Genomic DNA, 22,874 nt, shown 5'->3' with positions numbered 1-22,874 from the left:
CAAGTAAAAAAGTATCAGTCGGCTTTGCCGGCAGAGATATACCCTCAGCCTGTGTCAATTGAAATTATTTTCTTCTCGAAAACTTTTGTGTTTAGGGGGTTTTCCGAATTTTGGGCGTATGAACTTCTCGACAAAAATATGGACTAGGATAAAAGCTCAAAGCTTCGAGAGTTACCGTGCACTCCAGCCACTATATTTGGTGCCGTAGGGTTTTTTACAACTTTCGCTGTTTCTCAAGAAGTATGGTCTTGCCCCTGAAAAAATTTGACCGCCGTAATGGAGACAGCGAACGCATGTTGCTTCAACAAAAATCAAAGTGTCTTAAAGTGAACTTATCCGAAATATTGTGTGGAAGGTACCCGAAGGAGTGGACAGATATAGTCCATATTCGGACCTGATCCAATTCGTAGATATATTAGGATGTGTAAAGTATGGACCAAATCGGTCACTCAATTCAAGAGTTATCGTGCGCACAATTTTTCCGAATATTTTTGAACTTTTATGCGGGAGGTACCAGAAGGATTGGGCCGATATGGCTTATCTTCGAACTTAAACTATATGAGTAAAACTATATATGCTGAGGGTATAAAGACGTGACCAACGATTTTCGTCGCCAGAATATGCTCTAAAAACGTTCAAAATCCATTTTTTGGTGGTGTCTCCATCAAGCCACTGTAAACAACCCAACACATGGTCGTATATCAAACTGCCCTGAGTACGCCAGATAGTTTTCTAGTGCCCCTCGTACCCATACTTTGAGATCAACATCCTAACTCTTATGATTCATTTCTAATTCTTTCCCGAAAACAAAAATCGGAAACAGTAGATCATTAGCATACTAGGACCAAGTTGTACCACATCACTCATTTCATCCTCTTAGTCATAATCGAAATAATGGTTTATACCGCAATTTTGATTGGGCGAAATCCGTTACAGACAATTTGTCTGGCCGGCAGTTACGAACGATAACAATGGAAGGGAAACACCAATTCAGTCTAAACTTTCCACTTCGTAATATTTCCTCCACACTTAGACCAAGTGCGAAGATGGACTTGACCTGTACATTCTTTGGGGTACTTCTGCCGCAAAGGATAAAATGTTTATACCCTCAGCTTGTAGGCGTACGATCAGAAATGTGCCTCATAGAAATAATGTTTTTTGACCCAAAGTATTAGCCACAGCTTCCCGTACCTACCTCATAACTAAAGATAAAAAATATATCGTAATCTTTTTCCTCACATGGAATATTGACTATAGCCGTCCACATCTTCGGGTATTTCAACACAAAATTTCAAAATATGTTCACACAAGTTCAGTTGCTTTGAATTTTTGACTTCGAAATGCTCTATAGAAACCTGCAAATATACGGCACTAAGTCTACGTCCACCCTCTTTACAACATGAATTGTCTACAGAGTTGAATGTTTATGTCGATGGTAAGAAGATGAATTCCCACAACCCCAAGTTTCTAGAGGTTAAATTCGATTATCTGCGAAAAGTCCCTAGCCCGTACAAATTGGGGTGTATACTAAGGACCTTATCGTTCGCATATAACACGATAGGTCGGTCTGTGATAAGCTATGCGGCGCCAGTGTGGTTTTCGCGAACATAAGTGCAACGCGATGGAATAATATTCAAGCCTATCAGAACGTCATTCCGAGAACTACAACAGGGTGCTTCTCATGTCATCAGTGTACCATCTATATGAGGAGTCGAATATTTTTCCAGTGTATTCTTCCGTTGCAGTACTTGCTTGGGTGTTACGATAAGAGTCACCTGAATTAGCATATGGTGCCGTCTAAATTTCGCAATAATAATTTCAAACTTATATCCTCTTCGCAGATGGACATAATCGGCCTACTACTTCTTATACTTTTATTAAAGGTTTAAAAATAAACTTCTTAAACAATGGAACCTGAAAGTTCCGTAGAAACCTCTACAGGGTATTCAATATAACAAGGGGCTTCCGTGTACAAAAGACATCTTAAGAACCCCCAAAGGTCTTAAAGGGCCCTCAAAGGTCTTAAAGGTCTCTAAAGAACCACCGAAGGATCTTCTATGTATTGAAGACCTTTAAATGGTCTGCAATGTATAGGAGCAGCTTGAGGGGACTTCCATGTAATGAAAACCTCTAAGGGTCTTCGGACTATATAAGATCTCTGAAGGGTCTTCTATGCTTAGACGATATCTAAACTTTTGTGCACAAGGAAACCCACTAAGGCCTTCTGAGTAAAGAAGAAATCTGAAGGGTCTTCGGATTACAAAAGTTTTCAGTTGATATAAAGGATATTCTTTATATATGAAAAACCTTATATGGTCTTCTGTGTATAGTTGGCGCCTGAAAGATTTTTATGTTTAGAAGATCTATATGGGGAACTCCAAAGAGTCTACTATGCGTCTAAAGGATCTTCCCTGTATAAAAGTCTTCTGAAATGTCTTTTATTTTTAAAAACACTTAAAGAGTCATCTATTTTTAGAAGACCTTTGTCTAGAAGACCTGTAAAGCACCTTCTACACCTCTAAAGGGTCTTCTGTGTAGAGAAGACCTGTGAAGGGTTCTCTAAAGGACTGCCTACGCCTAGAAACCCTCAAAAGAGTATCCAATTCCTCTAAAGGGTCCTCTATGTGTATAAGACCTCTGAAAAGTCTTCTATTTCTAGAAGACCTCTGAATAGTCTTCTATTTCTAGAAGACCTCTGACGGTTCTTCTATTTCTAGAAGACCTTTACCAAGTCTTCTGAACGTCTTAAGTTTCCTCTGTACACCTCTGAAGTATCTTCAATGTCTAGGTAACATCTAAATGGTCTTCTTTTGTGTTTTGAAGACCTCGGAAGGGTCTTCTGAAGGTTATTCGACGTACAAATGACCTCAAATTAGTCTTCGGTGTGTAGAATAAATCTTAGGTGTATAGAATACCTCTGAAGGGTCTCTGGTGTATAGAAGACCACTGAAGGTTCTTCAATGTATATAAAACCTCTAAAGCGTCCTTTGTATAGAGAAGTCGAGTGAAGGGTTTTAATGAATAGGGTCTTCTATGTAAAGAAGTCTTAAGCATCTGCTGTATACTGTAAACCTCTGAAGTGTATACAATATATAGAAATTCTCTGAAGAGTTGTCTGTGTATAACAATGGGTCTTTAATGTATAGAAAACCTCCAAAGGGTCTTTTACGTATTTAAGTAGTCGTCCGTGTATAGAAGGTTCTCCTCTGATGGATATTTTGTAGGGTCTTCAATGCATGGGTAACCTCTGTAGGATTTTCATTGTAAAGAAGACTTAAGAGTCTTCTAAGAGATTTCTGTATATAAACTATCTCTATAGAAAAGCTCTGAATCACATTCAAACGATAAAAGCCCTCTAAAGAGCTTTCTATGAAAAACTTTTCCATAAGTGATGCAGTATTATGCACGACATCCGGATCCAACTGCACTCATTGATACGGAATAAGTATCGTCATGCCACTACCGAGAAACATTATTTTTTAGATCAAATTATTGTTCTATCCAATTTTTGGAAAATAGAAATCAATGATATATCGGACTCCAAAGCAATTATTTTTTAAATAATTCGTGACAGATATTCCACTAATATGTTTCGGTGAGCAAATCTATGTATATATTTTTTACAAATTACAACCAAAACGATAATCGGATTATCGATAGTTTGGCAGCTCTAGGACAGCATTCACAGTGCTTTTGGACTCTGACTTACCACAATCTCACAGTAAATCTCATGTCTAGTTTTATGTCAGCTTTATGGTTAAGGGTCGGCCTTGTGTTGATGGGTTGATACCTTTCCATGCTGTTGCATTTCCTGTAATAGGTATTTATAGGCTTTGAATTTTTCCAATCTATTCTTCAGAAAATATACGATCTTTTGAAAGGATCCTTTGTAGATAAAAGACGTCTCAAAGGGGTTGTCATACCTCCTGAAGTGCTCTTTCGTAGATACAAGACCTACTGAAGGGATCTTTTGTATAAAGAAGACCTGTGGGAATATTCTCCTGTATATAGAAGAACGGTTTAAGTTGCCTTATATACAAAGAAAAACTATATGTGATCCTCTATATACAAAGGTCTCTTATTGGGGTCTTCTACACCTAGAAGTTGTTTCGCAGATGTCTTCTTTAAGTAGAAGACCTTATAAATAGATACACTTTAAAGGGATCATCTTTAGTTGGAAAACATCGCAAGTGTGACTTTATTAGATAAAGGAAGACCATTTAGAGGGGTCTTTTTTAGACAGATGACCTAATGAAGGGCTGTCTTTGGTATATATTTGTCCACTAAAGATACCTTCTAATGATAAACTACTTCCTAGGAGGTTTTGTTTATGATGAAGTCTTCTTATATAGTCTTCTTTAGATAGAAGACTGCCTAATGGGGTCCTTTTTAGGTAGAATATTTGTTAACAGATCTTCTATAGATACGGGTGTGTCGTTAAATTAGAACACCTGTTAAAATGATCTTCTTATGATAGTATCTTTCTTGGTAAATAACCAGTCATTCCAGGAACATTAGAGATCTTTATTTCTATTTTAATAACATGGTGTCTCTTTCTGAGCGTCAAGTCCAAGCGGCATGCCGAACACTTCTAGAGAGAAGCTTTAAATGACTGAAATACTTATGCCGTTGAAAAACTCGTTATTACAGGCTCGAACTGTCGACTCCCTGTATACATGGCGGGCTTGGAAACCACTATACTACGCTGGCAGCAATTGTCTTCTATAAGGTTCCCTAAAAATCTTCAACAATTCCCGTTTGCTGTCCCGTTATTATTCCCTGCGGGTCTATCAGAAATCCATTTAAAATACCTTTATCTGTGGGCCTTACTGGAACATCTTTAATAATTCTAATTTTTTACATTCTCTGGATCCTCCTAAAATGTCTTAAAAAATCCACGCTTATTGTGTTTTAGCTCATCACACAGTCGCCTAAAGCAACTCCTCAACTCACCCTTTATTCAACAGCCATAATAAATAAAATGTTTTGATAATAATTTGTACTCCCACCCCCTCGTCCTCCTCCATTAAATAACTACATTCAATGAGCATTTTGTTAAATGTTTATAACAATTGTAGATATTTTCACGTACATAAATAAAATAAATATCTCCATAGACTGATTCCATGACCATTTCAATTTGAAACAAACACTTGTTTCAATTCATACCGTCGGCGGCATTGGCATCAGCATCGCCACCAGCATCAGCACCAACAACACAGCATCCAACTGATGTCAGTGCAATATTTTTGCGAGTGTCAGCTGTGTGGCTAGTATTTATGAGCTGGCAGCCTAAGCTAAGACGGACAGCATGGCTGCCAGTTATGTGCACCAGAGTCAGATCATAGCTCCATGACCAAAAGAATATTATTAGCAAAACATTTTATTTGCAATTGATATTGTTGTAATAAATATTGTTTTTTTTCTGTCTTTGCTATTGTTGTTGTTGTGGAGACCCCTACCTATTTTTGTGAGGCTTGTTTTTGCTTCTACTATATCATATTGGGACTTTGACATTTTACCAATTGACATGAATATTTTTTTACTTGTGAACCAACCGGCGGTATTACTTGTTGTTCCGAAACCGAAAGGAGGTATGGACACTTGACAGAGTGTGTTCTCTGGTCGCCGCATGGCTAATGAAATATTAACAGAAAGAAAAAACCAACAACAACAATGTTCTCCCACATTGACAATGAGGCCATTTAGAGTTTTGACAAACCAAAAAAAAAAAAAAAAACTTAGAGCACAGTATTGAAATATTGGGATGCTTTAATTTAAAAAAAATCAGCAATAATCCACAAACCAAAATAAGTGTGGATTTTTAAAGATTTTTTAGGACCAACCACAGATCAAAATAAGCGTGGATTTTTAAAGATTTTTTAGGACGAACCACAGATCAAAATAGGCGGGGATTTTTAAAGATTTTTTAGGACCAACCACAGATCAAAATAAGCGTGGATTTTTAAAGATTTTTTGGGCCAACCACAGATCAACATAAGCGTGGATTTTTAAAGATTTTTTAGGACCAACTACAGATCAAAATAAGCGTGGATTTTTAAAAATTTTTTAGGACCAACCACAGATCAAAATAAGCGTGGATTTTTAAAAATTTTTTAGGACCAACCACAGATCAAAATAAGCGTGGATTTTTAAAGATTTTTTAGGACCAACCACAGATCAAAATAAGCATGGATTTTTAAAGATTTTTTAGGACCAACCACAGATCAAAATAAGCGTGGATTTTTAAAGAGTTTTTAGGACCAACCACAGATCAAAATAAGCGTGGATTTTTAAAGAGTTTTTAGGACCAACCACAGATCAAAATAAGCGTGGATTTTTAAAGATTTTTTTTAGGACCAATCACAGATCAAAATAAGCGTGGATTTTTAGAGTTTTTAGGACCAACCACAGCTCAAAATAAGCGTGGATTTTTAAAGAGTTTTTAGGACCAACCACAGCTCAAAATAAGCGTGGATTTTTAAAGAGTTTTTAGGACCAACCACAGCTCAAAAAAAGCGTGGATTTTTAAAGAGTTTTTAGGACCAACCACAGCTCAAAAAAAGCGTGGATTTTTAAAGAGTTTTTAGGACCAACCACAGCTCAAAATAAGCGTGGATTTTTAAAGAGTTTTTAGGACCAACCACAGCTCAAAATAAGCGTGGATTTTTAAAGAGTTTTTAGGACCAACCACAGCTCAAAATAAGCGTGGATTTTTAAAGAGTTTTTAGGACCAACCACAGCTCAAAATAAGCGTGGATTTTTAAAGAGTTTTTAGGACCAACCACAGCTCAAAATAAGCGTGGATTTTTAAAGAGTTTTTAGGACCAACCACAGCTCAAAATAAGCGTGGATTTTTAAAGAGTTTTTAGGACCAACCACAGCTCAAAATAAGCGTGGATTTTTAAAGAGTTTTTAGGACCAACCACAGCTCAAAATAAGCGTGGATTTTTAAAGAGTTTTTAGGACCAACCACAGCTCAAAATAAGCGTGGATTTTTAAAGAGTTTTTAGGACCAACCACAGCTCAAAATAAGCGTGGATTTTTAAAGAGTTTTTAGGACCAACCACAGCTCAAAATAAGCGTGAATTTTTAAAGAGTTTTTAGGACCAACCACAGCTCAAAATAAGCGTGGATTTTTAAAGAGTTTTTAGGACCAACCACAGCTCAAAATAAGCGTGGATTTTTAAAGAGTTTTTAGGACCAACCACAGCTCAAAATAAGCGTGGATTTTTAAAGAGTTTTTAGGACCAACCACAGCTCAAAATAAGCGTGGATTTTTAAAGAGTTTTTAGGACCAACCACAGCTCAAAATAAGCGTGGATTTTTAAAGAGTTTTTAGGACCAACCACAGCTCAAAATAAGCGTGGATTTTTAAAGAGTTTTTAGGACCAACCACAGCTCAAAATAAGCGTGGATTTTTAAAGAGTTTTTAGGACCAACCACAGCTCAAAATAAGCGTGGATTTTTAAAGAGTTTTTAGGACCAACCACAGCTCAAAATAAGCGTGGATTTTTAAAGAGTTTTGAGGACCAACCACAGCTCAAAATAAGCGTGGATTTTTAAAGAGTTTTTAGGACCAACCAACGCTCAAAATAAGCGTGGATTTTTAAAGATTTTTTTGGACCAACCAACGCTCAAAATAAGCGTGGATTTTTAAAGATTTTTTTGGACCAACCACAGATCAAAATAAGCGTGGATTTTTAAAGATTTTTTTTAGGACCAATCACAGATCAAAATAAGCGTGGATTTTTAAAGAGTTTTTAGGACCAACCACAGCTCAAAATAAGCGTGGATTTTTAAAGAGTTTTTAGGACCAACCACAGCTCAAAATAAGCGTGGATTTTTAAAGAGTTTTTAGGACCAACCACAGCTCAAAATAAGCGTGGATTTTTAAAGAGTTTTTAGGACCAACCACAGCTCAAAATAAGCGTGGATTTTTAAAGAGTTTTTAGGACCAACCACAGCTCAAAATAAGCGTGGATTTTTAAAGAGTTTTTAGGACCAACCACAGCTCAAAATAAGCGTGGATTTTTAAAGAGTTTTTAGGACCAACCACAGCTCAAAATAAGCGTGGATTTTTAAAGAGTTTTTAGGACCAACCACAGCTCAAAATAAGCGTGGATTTTTAAAGAGTTTTTAGGACCAACCACAGCTCAAAATAAGCGTGGATTTTTAAAGAGTTTTTCGGACCAACCACAGCTCAAAATAAACGTGGATTTTTAAAGAGTTTTTAGGACCAACCACAGCTCAAAATAAACGTGGATTTTTAAAGAGTTTTTAGGACCAACCACAGCTCAAAATAAGCGTGGATTTTTAAAGAGTTTTTAGGACCAACCACCGCTCAAAATAAGCGTGGATTTTTAAAGAGTTTTTAGGACCAACCACAGCTCAAAATAAGCGTGGATTTTTAAAGAGTTTTTAGGACCAACCACAGCTCAAAATAAGCGTGGATTTTTAAAGAGTTTTTAGGACCAACCACACCTCAAAATAAGCGTGGATTTTTAAAGAGTTTTTAGGACCAACCACAGCTCAAAATAAGCGTGGATTTTTAAAGAGTTTTTAGGACCAACCACAGCTCAAAATAAACGTGGATTTTTAAAGAGTTTTTAGGACCAACCACAGCTCAAAATAAACGTGGATTTTTAAAGAGTTTTTAGGACCAACCACAGCTCAAAATAAGCGTGGATTTTTAAAGAGTTTTTAGGACCAACCACCGCTCAAAATAAGCGTGGATTTTTAAAGAGTTTTTAGGACCAACCACAGCTCAAAATAAGCGTGGATTTTTAAAGAGTTTTTAGGACCAACCACAGCTCAAAATAAGCGTGGATTTTTAAAGAGTTTTTAGGACCAACCACAGCTCAAAATAAGCGTGGATTTTTAAAGAGTTTTTAGGACCAACCACAGCTCAAAATAAGCGTGGATTTTTAAAGAGTTTTTAGGACCAACCACAGCTCAAAATAAGCGTGGATTTTTAAAGAGTTTTTAGGACCAACCACAGCTCAAAATAAGCGTGGATTTTTAAAGAGTTTTTAGGACCAACCACAGCTCAAAATAAGCGTGGATTTTTAAAGAGTTTTGAGGACCAACCACAGCTCAAAATAAACGTGGATTTTTAAAGAGTTTTTAGGACCAACCACAGCTCAAAATAAACGTGGATTTTTAAAGAGTTTTTAGGACCAACCACAGCTCAAAATAAGCGTGGATTTTTAAAGAGTTTTTAGGACCAACCACAGCTCAAAATAAGCGTGGATTTTTAAAGAGTTTTTAGGACCAACCACAGCTCAATATAAGCGTGGATTTTTAAAGAGTTTTTAGGACCAACCACAGCTCAAAATAAGCGTGGATTTTTAAAGAGTTTTTAGGACCAACCACAGCTCAAAATAAGCGTGGATTTTTAAAGAGTTTTTAGGACCAACCACAGCTCGAAATAAGCGTGGATTTTTAAAGAGTTTTTAGGACCAACCACAGCTCAAAATAAGCGTGGATTTTTAAAGAGTTTTTAGGACCAACCACAGCTCAAAATAAGCGTGGATTTTTAAAGAGTTTTTAGGACCAACCACAGCTCGAAATAAGCGTGGATTTTTAAAGAGTTTTTAGGACCAACCACAGCTCAAAATAAGCGTGGATTTTTAAAGAGTTTTTAGGACCAACCACAGCTCAAAATAAGCGTGGATTTTTAAAGAGTTTTTAGGACCAACCACAGCTCGAAATAAGCGTGGATTTTTAAAGAGTTTTTAGGACCAACCACAGCTCAAAATAAGCGTGGATTTTTAAAGAGTTTTTAGGACCAACCACAGCTCAAAATAAGCGTGGATTTTTAAAGAGTTTTTAGGACCAACCACAGCTCGAAATAAGCGTGGATTTTTAAAGAGTTTTTAGGACCAACCACAGCTCAAAATAAGCGTGGATTTTTAAAGAGTTTTTAGGACCAACCACAGCTCAAAATAAGCGTGGATTTTTAAAGAGTTTTTAGGACCAACCACAGCTCGAAATAAGCGTGGATTTTTAAAGAGTTTTTAGGACCAACCACAGCTCAAAATAAGCGTGGATTTTTAAAGAGTTTTTAGGACCAACCACAGCTCAAAATAAGCGTGGATTTTTAAAGAGTTTTTAGGACCAACCACAGCTCAAAATAAGCGTGGATTTTTAAAGAGGTTTTAGGACCAACCACAGCTCAAAATAAGCGTGGATTTTTAAAGAGTTTTTAGGACCAACCACAGCTCAAAATAAACGTGGATTTTTAAAGAGTTTTTAGGACCAACCACAGCTCAAAATAAACGTGGATTTTTAAAGAGTTTTTAGGACCAACCACAGCTCAAAATAAGCGTGGATTTTTAAAGAGTTTTTAGGACCAACCACCGCTCAAAATAAGCGTGGATTTTTAAAGAGTTTTTAGGACCAACCACAGCTCAAAATAAGCGTGGATTTTTAAAGAGTTTTTAGGACCAACCACAGCTCAAAATAAGCGTGGATTTTTAAAGAGTTTTTAGGACCAACCACAGCTCAAAATAAGCGTGGATTTTTAAAGAGTTTTTAGGACCAACCACAGCTCAAAATAAGCGTGGATTTTTAAAGAGTTTTTAGGACCAACCACAGCTCAAAATAAACGTGGATTTTTAAAGAGTTTTTAGGACCAACCACAGCTCAAAATAAACGTGGATTTTTAAAGAGTTTTTAGGACCAACCACAGCTCAAAATAAGCGTGGATTTTTAAAGAGTTTTTAGGACCAACCACCGCTCAAAATAAGCGTGGATTTTTAAAGAGTTTTTAGGACCAACCACAGCTCAAAATAAGCGTGGATTTTTAAAGAGTTTTTAGGACCAACCACAGCTCAAAATAAGCGTGGATTTTTAAAGAGTTTTTAGGACCAACCACAGCTCAAAATAAGCGTGGATTTTTAAAGAGTTTTTAGGACCAACCACAGCTCAAAATAAGCGTGGATTTTTAAAGAGTTTTTAGGACCAACCACAGCTCAAAATAAGCGTGGATTTTTAAAGAGTTTTTAGGACCAACCACAGCTCAGAATAAGCGTGGATTTTTAAAGAGTTTTTAGGACCAACCACAGCTCAAAATAAGCGTGGATTTTTAAAGAGTTTTTAGGACCAACCACAGCTCAAAATAAGCGTGGATTTTTAAAGAGTTTTTAGGACCAACCACAGCTCAAAATAAGCGTGGATTTTTAAAGAGTTTTTAGGACCAACCACAGCTCAAAATAAACGTGGATTTTTAAAGAGTTTTTAGGACCAACCACAGCTCAAAATAAACGTGGATTTTTAAAGAGTTTTTAGGACCAACCACAGCTCAAAATAAGCGTGGATTTTTAAAGAGTTTTTAGGACCAACCACAGCTCGAAATAAGCGTGGATTTTTAAAGAGTTTTTAGGACCAACCACAGCTCAAAATAAGCGTGGATTTTTAAAGAGTTTTTAGGACCAACCACAGCTCAAAATAAGCGTGGATTTTTAAAGAGTTTTTAGGACCAACCACAGCTCAAAATAAGCGTGGATTTTTAAAGAGTTTTTAGGACCAACCACAGCTCAAAATAAGCGTGGATTTTTAAAGAGTTTTTAGGACCAACCACAGCTCAAAATAAGCGTGGATTTTTAAAGAGTTTTTAGGACCAACCACAGCTCAAAATAAGCGTGGATTTTTAAAGAGTTTTTAGGACCAACCACAGCTCAAAATAAGCGTGGATTTTTAAAGAGTTTTTAGGACCAACCACAGCTCAAAATAAGCGTGGATTTTTAAAGAGTTTTTAGGACCAACCACAGCTCAAAATAAGCGTGGATTTTTAAAGAGTTTTTAGGACCAACCACAGCTCAAAATAAGCGTGGATTTTTAAAGAGTTTTTAGGACCAACCACAGCTCAAAATAAGCGTGGATTTTTAAAGAGTTTTTAGGACCAACCACAGCTCAAAATAAGCGTGGATTTTTAAAGAGTTTTTAGGACCAACCACAGCTCAAAATAAGCGTGGATTTTTAAAGAGTTTTTAGGACCAACCACAGCTCAAAATAAGCGTGGATTTTTTAAGATTTTTTAGGACCAACCACAGATCAAAATAAGCGTGGATTTTTTAAGATTTTTTAGGACCAACCACAGATCAAAATAAGCGTGGATTTTTAAAGAGTTTTTAGGACCAACTACAGCTCAAAATAAGCGTGGATTTTTAAAGAGTTTTTAGGACCAACTACAGCTCAAAATAAGCGTGGATTTTTAAAGAGTTTTTAGGACCAACTACAGCTCAAAATAAGCGTGGATTTTTAAAGAGTTTTTAGGACCAACTACAGCTCAAAATAAGCGTGGATTTTTAAAGAGTTTTTAGGACCAACTACAGCTCAAAATAAGCGTGGATTTTTAAAGATTTTTTAGGACCAACCAAAGATCAAAATAAGCGTGGATTTTTAAAGATTTTTTAGGACCAACCAAAGATCAAAATAAGCGTGGATTTTTAAAGATTTTTTAGGACCAACCAAAGATCAAAATAAGCGTGGATTTTTAAAGATTTTTTAGGACCAACCAAAGATCAAAATAAGCGTGGATTTTTAAAGATTTTTTAGGACCAACCAAAGATCAAAATAAGCGTGGATTTTTAAAGATTTTTTAGGACCAACCAAAGATCAAAATAAGCGTGGATTTTTAAAGATTTTTTAGGACCAACCAAAGATCAAAATAAGCGTGGATTTTTAAAGATTTTTTAGGACCAACCAAAGATCAAAATAAGCGTGGATTTTTAAAGATTTTTTAGGAACAACCAAAGATCAAAATAAGCGTGGATTTTTAAAGAGTTTTTAGGACCAACCTAAGATCAAAATAAGCGTGGATTTTTAAAGATTCTTTAGGACCAACCACAGATCATAATAAGGGTGGATTTTTAAAGATTTTTTACGACCAACCACAGATCAAAATAAGCGTGGATTTTTAAAGAGTTTTTAGGACCAACCACAGCTCAAAATAAGCGTGGATTTTAAAGATTTTTTTTTGGACCAACCACAGATCAAAATAAGCGTGGATTTTTAAAGAGTTTTTAGGACCAACTACAGCTCAAAATAAGCGTGGATTTTTAAAGAGTTTTTAGGACCAACTACAGCTCAAAATAAGCGTGGATTTTTAAAGATTTTTTAGGACCAACCAAAGATCAAAATAAGCGTGGATTTTTAAAGATTTTTTAGGACCAACCAAAGATCAAAATAAGCGTGGATTTTTAAAGATTTTTTAGGACCAACCAAAGATCAAAATAAGCGTGGATTTTTAAAGATTTTTTAGGACCAACCAAAGATCAAAATAAGCGTGGATTTTTAAAGATTTTTTAGGACCAACCAAAGATCAAAATAAGCGTGGATTTTTAAAGATTTTTTAGGACCAACCAAAGATCAAAATAAGCGTGGATTTTTAAAGATTTTTTAGGACCAACCAAAGATCAAAATAAGCGTGGATTTTTAAAGATTTTTTAGGACCAACCAAAGATCAAAATAAGCGTGGATTTTTAAAGATTTTTTAGGAACAACCAAAGATCAAAATAAGCGTGGATTTTTAAAGAGTTTTTAGGACCAACCTAAGATCAAAATAAGCGTGGATTTTTAAAGATTCTTTAGGACCAACCACAGATCATAATAAGGGTGGATTTTTAAAGATTTTTTACGACCAACCACAGATCAAAATAAGCGTGGATTTTTAAAGAGTTTTTAGGACCAACCACAGCTCAAAATAAGCGTGGATTTTAAAGATTTTTTTTTGGACCAACCACAGATCAAAATAAGCGTGGATTTTTAAAGATTTTTTAGGACCAACCAAAGATCAAAATAAGCGTGGATTTTTAAAGATTTTTTAGGACCAACCACAGATCAAAATAAGCGGGGATTTTTAAAGATTTTTTAGGACCAACCACAGATCAAAATAAGCGTGGATTTTTAAAGATTTTTTAGGACCAACCACAGATCAAAATAAGCGTGGATTTTTAAAGATTTTTTAGGACCAACCACAGCTCAAAATAAGCGTGGATTTTTAAAGAGTTTTTAGGACCAACCACAGCTCAAAATAAGCGTGGATTTTTAAAGAGTTTTTAGGACCAACCACAGCTCAAAATAAGCGTGGATTTTTAAAGAGTTTTTAGGACCAACCACAGCTCAAAATAAGCGTGGATTTTTAAAGAGTTTTTAGGACCAACCACAGCTCAAAATAAGCGTGGATTTTTAAAGAGTTTTTAGGACCAACCACAGCTCAAAATAAGCGTGGATTTTTAAAGAGTTTTTAGGACCAACCACAGCTCAAAATAAGCGTGGATTTTTAAAGAGTTTTTAGGACCCCGTTTAAGTAAAAAGTTCTTTTAAAAAATTATTTTAGAAAAATAATTTCCCTTATTTATTGCCCCACTATTTTATTATATTTTTCTAGCAGCATCCTAATGTCCACCTCTATGTTGCCCCTAACATGAATTATGTTTTATAAACCAACTAAACATGGTTAAATGTGTGTCGTTCGAACTCAATTTACAAAGTCAACAGAATAAAAACTGTGCAAAAACTACAACAATAAAAATCAATTGAAACACACAAAAAATACTCCCCCTCCATACCCTTCTTTATTCCACAAAAAAAAAACTGTCTAGAGATAGCTACCAATTCGCTTATAAAATAAAATTAAATTGTGAATATTGTTTCATTGCTTATAACTTGAACTAATATTGTTGTTATTATTATTGTGGTTTACAACAACATCTCATAACAATGCTATAAATGTTGTTGTACACAAAAAATTAACATGTGTTAAAAGTTTTTTTTTTTTTTTGTCGATTACTTTGGAGCTTTTCTATGTTGCCGTCGTATTTTAATAATAACTACTCTATACAACAAAACAAATAACAAAAACAACAACAATAAACAACATTTATTGACATATTTATTTTTTGTTGTTTAATTTTTTTTCTTTTCTTCTTTTTTGCAGTATTTAAACGTCATGACATTTCCATGCACCAAGCACCAACACCAAATATAGGATTTTCAAAGGTGAGTCATATCGCAAATTTTTTTTTTCAGAAACTTGCAAATTGTAACCTCTATTACCTAAAATGAAAACGAAGAACAACTAAAAATGCAAACAAATTTTTGAAAACCAACAATTAAAAAAAATGGAATTACCAATGGTAAATTGGCACAGTGGCATGTTCGTTAAAAGTCTGAGACTATTGTAAGAACTTTTTGTTATTATACTTAAGTCGAATATATCAAATCATAAAGAGTCTTCTTTGGTTGAAAGACGCTCTAAAATAATACTCACCAATCCGTCTAAAGGAAGGTTCTGTAGAATCTAATTCATTAGATAGAGCACTTATTAAAGGATAAAAAACATAAATGAGGGCTTCTGTGTTCAAAGACCTTACACATTAGAACGAACACCTTGACAGGATGTTCTCTATAGATAGAAAATCTCTCTTTTATCTACAATGTGGTCAGGAGATTTTTAATTTGCAGAAAACCATTTCAGAATTTTACAGAAGACATTTGTTTGCAGATGTCTTCTGTAAAATTACTGAAATGGTTTTCTGCAAATTAAAAATCTCCTGACCACATTGTAGATAAAGGATCTCCTGAAGAGGTCCTCTGTAAATAGAAGATCACCTAAAGTGTTCTTCCATACATATGTATAACTACTCTTGCAAGGGTTTTTTTTATTCAGAAGACCTCTAGATGAATAATCGCCTGAAGGGATCTTCCGTAATTAAAGGACTTCTTGAAGGGTACGTGAAGATAGAGGTCCTACTGCATCGGTCTTTAGTAACTTAAAGACTTCCTGAAGAGGTTTAATGTTGATAGAATACCACCTGAACTGGTATTCTGTAGATAGAAGACTTACTGCAGGGCCCTTCTGTAGATAGAATTCTCTACTCCTTCTGAATGGGTCTTCTGGAAATAGAAAAAAATCATAAAGGAGTGTTCTATTCAGTCTCCACAGTGAAACATCTGACAATGGTATGAGGCTGATAGACTTTGCAGCTGCAAAAAACATGGTAGTTAGCAGTACCAGATTTAATCATCTCGATATTCATAAGGGCACCTGGCTGTCTCCAGATCAAAGAACAAGTAATCAAATTGATAATGTTGTGATAGATGGAAGACATTCATCGAGCGTGTTGGATGTACGATCGTTCCGAGGCGCAAACATTGATTCGGACCACTACCTTGTTGCAGCAAAGTTACGTACCCGTCTAAACGTTGCAAATAAAGCACGAACAGACACAACGCGGAAGTTGGATAGGCTGCAAACACGATAGGCTGCAAACACAACAGATAGCCACCAGGAGTGTCGTGCTGCTACCGAAGAGAAAAATGCGGCATATAGAGCTACTTTACAATCAGTAGCAACGCGTAGCGCACGAGAGAGATATCTGGAGAATAGGAGAGAAGAGAAACGTCTTTTCCGCAAGAAAAAGAGAGAAATCGAAAAGCGGGAGTGCAAAAAAATCGAGATGTACAGGAGCCAGAATGAAGTCCGAAAATTCTACCAAAGAGTGAAACATCAAACAGATGGCTTTGGTACAGGCACATCCTCCTATAGAGACCAGCAAGGTAATCTGGTAACAGATACAGATAGCGTGCTCAGGATATGGAATGAACATTTCTCCAATCTGCTGGTATCCAATAGTAGCGAAGACGATGATACCACAGATCCAATCCCAGAAGATGGTATAGAATGCATACCGCCCGGCCAAGATGAGGTAAAAACAGCAATCAGCCGGCTGAAGAATATAAAGCAGCAGGAGCCGATGCCTTACCAGCCGAGCTGTTTAAAACCGGAGCGACGCGCTGATAAGGTGTATGCATTAGCTAGTTAGCACCATCTGGCAGGAAGAACGCGTACCCGAGGATTGGAACCTGAGCATCCTATGTCCCGTCCACAAGAAAGGAGATAAGACTGTATGCTCCAACTATAGGGGCATAAGTCTTCTCCCTATTGCCTATAAGAGGGATATTGTGCGAACGACTAAAGCCAATGGTCAACGAAATAATTGGACCATACAAATGTGGCTTTAGAACTGGCAAGTCCACCATTGACCAGATATTTACCCTGCGGCAAATCCTTGAGAAGACCCAAGAGATGCAGATCGACACATATCACCTTTTTGTCGATTATAAAGCAGCATTTGACAGTCCCCTCCGATCAAAGGTATTCCATGCAATGTCTGAATTTGGTATCCCCGCAAAGCTCATCCGGCTTTGTAAGATGACTTTAACTGATACTAGGTCCTCAGTTAAAATTGGAAAGAACCTCTCCGAAGAATTTTGTACCAAAAGAGGTTTCAGACAAGGAGACAGCCTTTCGTGTGACCTATTCAACATTTTGCTGGAAAAGGTAATACGAGATGCAAATGTCAAAAGAAATGGCACAATTTACACCAATAGCCAAATGTTACTTGCATATGCTGATGACATAGAGATCATGGGACGATCAGTAAAGAAAGTAACTGAAACCTTTAGGAAGGTCGAAGCAGAATCTGCGAAAGTGGGTCTGGCGGTAAACGGCGAAAAGACCAAATTGATGGTGTCTACGCGCAAAGCGTCCGTAGAGCTCGCACCAACTGTGGAAGTTGGTACCTACAATTTTGAGGTAGTTAAAGACTTCGTCTACCTCGGCACTGCCATAAACACAACAAACAACATCAGTTATGAAATAAGAAGAAGAATTGTATTGGCCAACAAATGATACTATGGTTTAACAGCGTGTTTTTGTAAAAAGTTTTTGCCCATTCGTTCGTCGATTTCATGAACGAAGACACAATTTGGTTTTCATAGCGGTTGACGTTTGTATTCGTGTGACAAACAAATGAAAGCTTTTTATTTTCGTATTTTTTTTGGTTTTCGTAACAAAATCAGACGAACGAATACGTCAAAAATAAACGAATGGAAAAGAACCATCGTTTTGAATGAAAATTAAATAATTTGAGTAATAAATGGCACAAAACACACGAAAACTGGAAGGGAATGCAATTTTATTTATTTCCATAGAAGCACACGCGTATATGTACATCCGTTTCTTCATATTATCACAATTATTTTTGGACAAATTTGATTACATTTTTTTCTTATTTTTTGTTTGTCATCTGTTTATCGGGGTTGCCATCAAGTAACACATTTTACGTGCAGATGCCTATGCAAAATTCACAAAATAAGTATCATGGAAACCCTGAAATATAAAAGCTTTTATGAAATAGACGTAAGCTTTCAGATAAAAACGAATGGTTCGTAAAATTTTACAAGAACCAAATTTTGAACGTATACGTTTTAGTACGAACGGTTCGTGTGACAGGCAAGCATTTTTACAAAAACACCCTGTTAGTAAGCAATTTAAAAACAAAGCCACATCTCGTCAAACAAAAATAACACTATACAAAACGCTGATACTACCCGTGCTAATGTATGGCTCCGAAGCATGGGTACTTGCGCAAGCAGATAAGGCAGTGCTTGGTGTGTTTGAGAGGAAAATTCTTCGAAAGATCTACGGGCCGATTTGCGTTGACGGTGAATATCGGCGTCGTATGAACCACGAGCTATATAAGCTATACAAAGACATGAATATAGTTAAACGTATCGAGATGCAACGATTGCGTTGGCTAGGCCATATCATAAGAATGAGGGATGATGAACCCGCTAAAAAGGCGTATGAATACATGCCACATGGCGGTGCACGCAGAATTGGCAGGCCTAAGCTTCGATGGAGCATACAAGTTCATGAAGAAATGAAAAGGCGCGGTATTCCAAAAAGTCAAGCGAAAAACAGAGAGGAATGGAGATCTTTTCTTAGTTCGGTCTATGGAACAAATGTTCTGTAATGGGCCAACTAAGTAAGTAAGTGTTCTATTAAAATAATATACATATATGTATATAGAAAGCCTTGTAAAGTTTTATAAAGACAGAAGACCTACGAAAGGAGTATTCTATAGATAGAAGACTCCTAAAGTAGACAGCAGACCTCTTAAAAATGCTTCTTTAGATAAAAGACATCCTATAGGAATATTTTATGTATAGAAGTCCTCCAAATAGAGTCTTCTATTTGGAGGACTTCTTCTCCTAAAGGAGTCTTCTTTAGATAAAAGTCCTCCTAAAAGAGTCTTCTAAAGATATAAGACCTCCTAAAGTAATATTCTATAAATAGAATTTCTCCGAAAGGAGTATTCTACAGATATAAGTCCTCCGAGAGATTTATATAGACAGACATAAGACCTCATTAAGGAGTTCTGTATAGACAGAGGACCTACTATAGGCGTTTTCTATAGATAGAAGGTCTCCTAAATCATTCTTCTATAGGAAGAACCCCTCTTAAAATATTCTTCTATAGGAAAAGACCTTCGAGAGGGGTCTTCTAAGATAGTCCTCTATAGGTAGAAAACCTCCGAGTGAGGTATTCTATAGATATAACGCCTTCGATAAGACAATTTATATACAGACAGAAAACCTCCGAAAGGATTGTTTATAAAGGAGTCTTCTATAGACAGCAGAACTCCTAAAGAAAATCTACTAGAGATAAAACATATTTTAAAAGAATTCTTCTATAGATAGAAAGCCTAAGAAAGTGGTCCATTATAGATAGAAGATATCCGAAAGAAGTCTACCATAGATAGAACACCTCCTTAAGGAGACTTCAATAGATAGAAAACCTCCTAAAGGAGACTTTCATAGACAGAAGACCTCATTAAGGAGACTTCTATAGACTGAAGACCTCCTTAATGAGACTTATATAGGCAGAAGACCTCCTTAAGGAGACTTTTAGAGAAAGAAGGTCCAATAAGGGAGTCGTCTATAGAAAGAAGTCCTCCTAAAGGAGTCTTCTATATATAAAAGAACTGTGAAAAGAGTCCTCTACATATTGAAGACAACCGAAAGGAGGCCTATATAATTAGGAAGCCTGCTATGAATCTTGTATAGATAAAAAGCCTCCGAAAGGAGTCTTTTATAGACAGAAGACCTCCTAATGGGATATCCTAGTAATGGAAACCCTCCTAAAGCTGTCTTCTATTGATAGAAGGCCACCTTATGGGGTATTCTTTTGATAGAAGACCTCCTAAGTGGGTCTTCGTGTGATAGAAGACGTGCTGAGTGGGTCTTCTATTGATGGAATACTTCCTAAATATACCTTCTATTGATTAAAGAACATCTAACGGTATAATCTATTGATTAATGACCTCCTAATGGGGTAATACATAGAAAGAAAACGTCCTAATGGGGTCTGCTACTAATATAAGACCCCCTTAAAGGGGTCTTCTTTTGTTAAAAGACCTCCTAAAGTGGTCTTCTATGGATAGAAGGCCTTCTAAAGGAGTATTCTATTAGTAGAATGTCTTTAATTGATAGAAAACCTCTTTAAGGAACCTTTTATTGATTTAAGACCTCCCAAAGGGGTAGTCTATTATATAAAAGCTCCTAAAGGTGATAGAAGTCCTCCTAATGGTGTCTTCTTTTGAAAAGAGCTATAGACAGAAGATCTTCTAAAGTGGTATTCTATTAATATAAGGTATCAGAAATAGGCCTCCAACTGATAGAATGGCTCCTAAAAACGACTTTTATTGACTGGGAATCTCCTAAATGGTTATTATACCCTCAGCATTTATGCTAACGAGGGTATATACACTTTTATACGGGCAAAATGTGCCTCATCGAAATAATGGTTTTAGACCCCAAGTATGTTAGGACGAAATTTTTTGTTTTAGACAATTTGAAGTCCATTGAGCAATGTCCGTCCGTCTGGCTGGCTGGTGCGCACGATAACTCTCGAATGGATCAACGGATTCGGCTCAAAATTTGGCTTTCGTAATAATTTGCCCAAACTTAGTTTAAGTTCGAAGATGGGTTATATCGGTCCACTCCTTCCGGTACCTCCCCCACAAAAGTTCAAAAATGTTCGGAAATTTTGTGCGCACGATAGCTCTTGAAGGGAGTAACTAATTTGGCCCATACTTTGTACATCGTGAAATTTCTACAAGACTTAAATGAGGTTCCAATATGGACTCAATTGGTCTACTCCTTCGGGTACCTCCCACACAAAATTTCGGAAAAGTTCAGTTTAGGACCTGCTGTCGAATTGCTTTGATTTTTGTTGTAGCAACTTGTATTCACTGTCCGCCATACGACGGTACAAGTTTCATCAGGGGCAAGTCCATACTTCCTGAGCAATTAGCCTGAAAGGTGCAAAAAACCCCTATGACACCGTGTGTAGTGGCTGGAGCGCAAGATAAATCTCGAACGGATCTGCCTATTCGGTCCAAAATTTGGCCTTCGTAATATTTTGTCCAAACATAGTTTAAGTTCGAAGATAAACCATATATCTCCTTCAGGTACCTCCCTCACAAAAGTTTAAAAATGTTCGGAAAAATTGTGCGCACGATAACTCTTAAAGGGAGTGACTGATGTAATCCATACTCCGCACATCTTATTATATCTACCAGACATAGATAAGGTTCAAATATGGACTATATTTGTCTACTCCTTCTGGTACCTCCCACACAAAATTTCGGATAAGTTCACTTTAAGACCTGCTCTCGAATCACTTTGATTTGTGTTGAAGCGATTTGCCTTCGCTACCTCCATTACGACGGTAAAAGATATTTCAGGGGCAAGTCCACATTTCCCGAAAGGTGTAAAAAACCTATGTTACGATAACTCTAGAACTGTTCAACCGATTTGGTCCAACATTTGGTCTTCGTCATATTTTATCCAAACTTAGTTTCATGGGGCAATACCGGACCACAACTTCCGGTACTTCTCTCCCAATAAAATTTCACTAATATGCTAGGACTACATCTCTTGAATTGGTCAACCAATTTGGTCCAAACTTTGGTTCTCCTAATATTTTGTCAAAATTTATTTTAACTTCTAAAATGGCCCATATCGGTCCTCCCTAAGTGTACCTCCTCCACAAAAGTTCAACATTTGTTTCTAATTCTTAATCCACATTTTTTCGGCAAGTTCAAATGTTCAAAAAGGACCACAAAATTCTGAAGACACACTAAATACGATCTGCCCGTAGATGAAAGTTTCACTTCACATTGGCTGAGGGTATATCTCTGTCGGCAAAGCCGACTGACGCTTTTTTACTTGTTTTATTAATAAAAACCTCCTTAAGGGGTATTCGTTTGATAGAAGACCTCCTAAAGGTGTCTTCAATTGATAGAAAACCTCAAGATTAAGTCTCCTATGTTAAGGGATCAACTAAGGAGTTCCTGAAGGGGTCTTCTATCAGAAAAAGACCTCCTAAATTGGTAATCTATCGATATAATGCCTCCTTAAGGTGGTATTTTATTGATAGAAATTTCTCCTAATGGGGTCTTCTTTTGATAAAAGACCTTTTGAAGAGGTCTTCTATTGATAGAAAACCTTATAATGAAGTCTCCTACTGATGGAAGATCACCAAGAAGGACCCTCATTTTGATAAAAAAATTCACGAAGGGGTCTTCTATTGATGAAATACCTCCACAAGGGGGAAATCTATTGATATAGTACCTTCTAATGGGGGTCTTCTATTGTTGGAAGTCCTTCTAATTGGGTCTTCTATTGATAGAAGACCTCCCCATGGGATCTTTGCTGGTGGAAGGCCTCTCAAAGTCATTTTCTTGGAGGGGTCTTCTGCTGATAGAAGTCATCCTAAAGTGGTATTCCATTATTAGAATGTATCCTAAAGAAGTCTTCTACTGATAAAATACAACCTGTGGGGTCTTCAATCGATAGACGACCTCCTTAATGGGTCTTCTTTTCATAAAAGACCTGCTAAAATGGTATTCTATAATTGGAATGTCCCCTAAAGGGGGCTTCTATTGACAAAAGACCTCTATTGACCTTCTATTTATGGAAGACCTCCCGATGGGGTCTTCCAAGGGCCTTCGTTT

General features: G+C 36.5%; 1 protein-coding gene across 2 annotated transcripts in view; it reads left to right on the top strand.

Moving 5' to 3' along the window:
• Window positions 1–22,874, top strand: part of dysf (neuronal PAS domain protein dysfusion) — a 195,155-nt gene that overhangs the window by 123,257 nt on the left and 49,024 nt on the right. For both annotated transcript variants that reach the window (XM_073972924.1, XM_073972933.1), the window contains exon 4: window positions 14,945–15,006. In XM_073972924.1, coding sequence (XP_073829025.1) covers window positions 14,945–15,006 — 62 coding nt within the window. The remainder of the gene's footprint in view (window positions 1–14,944; window positions 15,007–22,874) is intronic.

Source organism: Musca autumnalis, unplaced genomic scaffold, assembly GCF_047663935.1.
Source record: "Musca autumnalis isolate F117 unplaced genomic scaffold, ASM4766393v1 scaffold_1, whole genome shotgun sequence".
NCBI classification, from domain to species: Eukaryota; Metazoa; Arthropoda; class Insecta; order Diptera; family Muscidae; genus Musca; species Musca autumnalis.
Note: the sequence above shows the minus strand (reverse complement) of the source record. Positions and strands in the feature narration are given on the sequence as shown.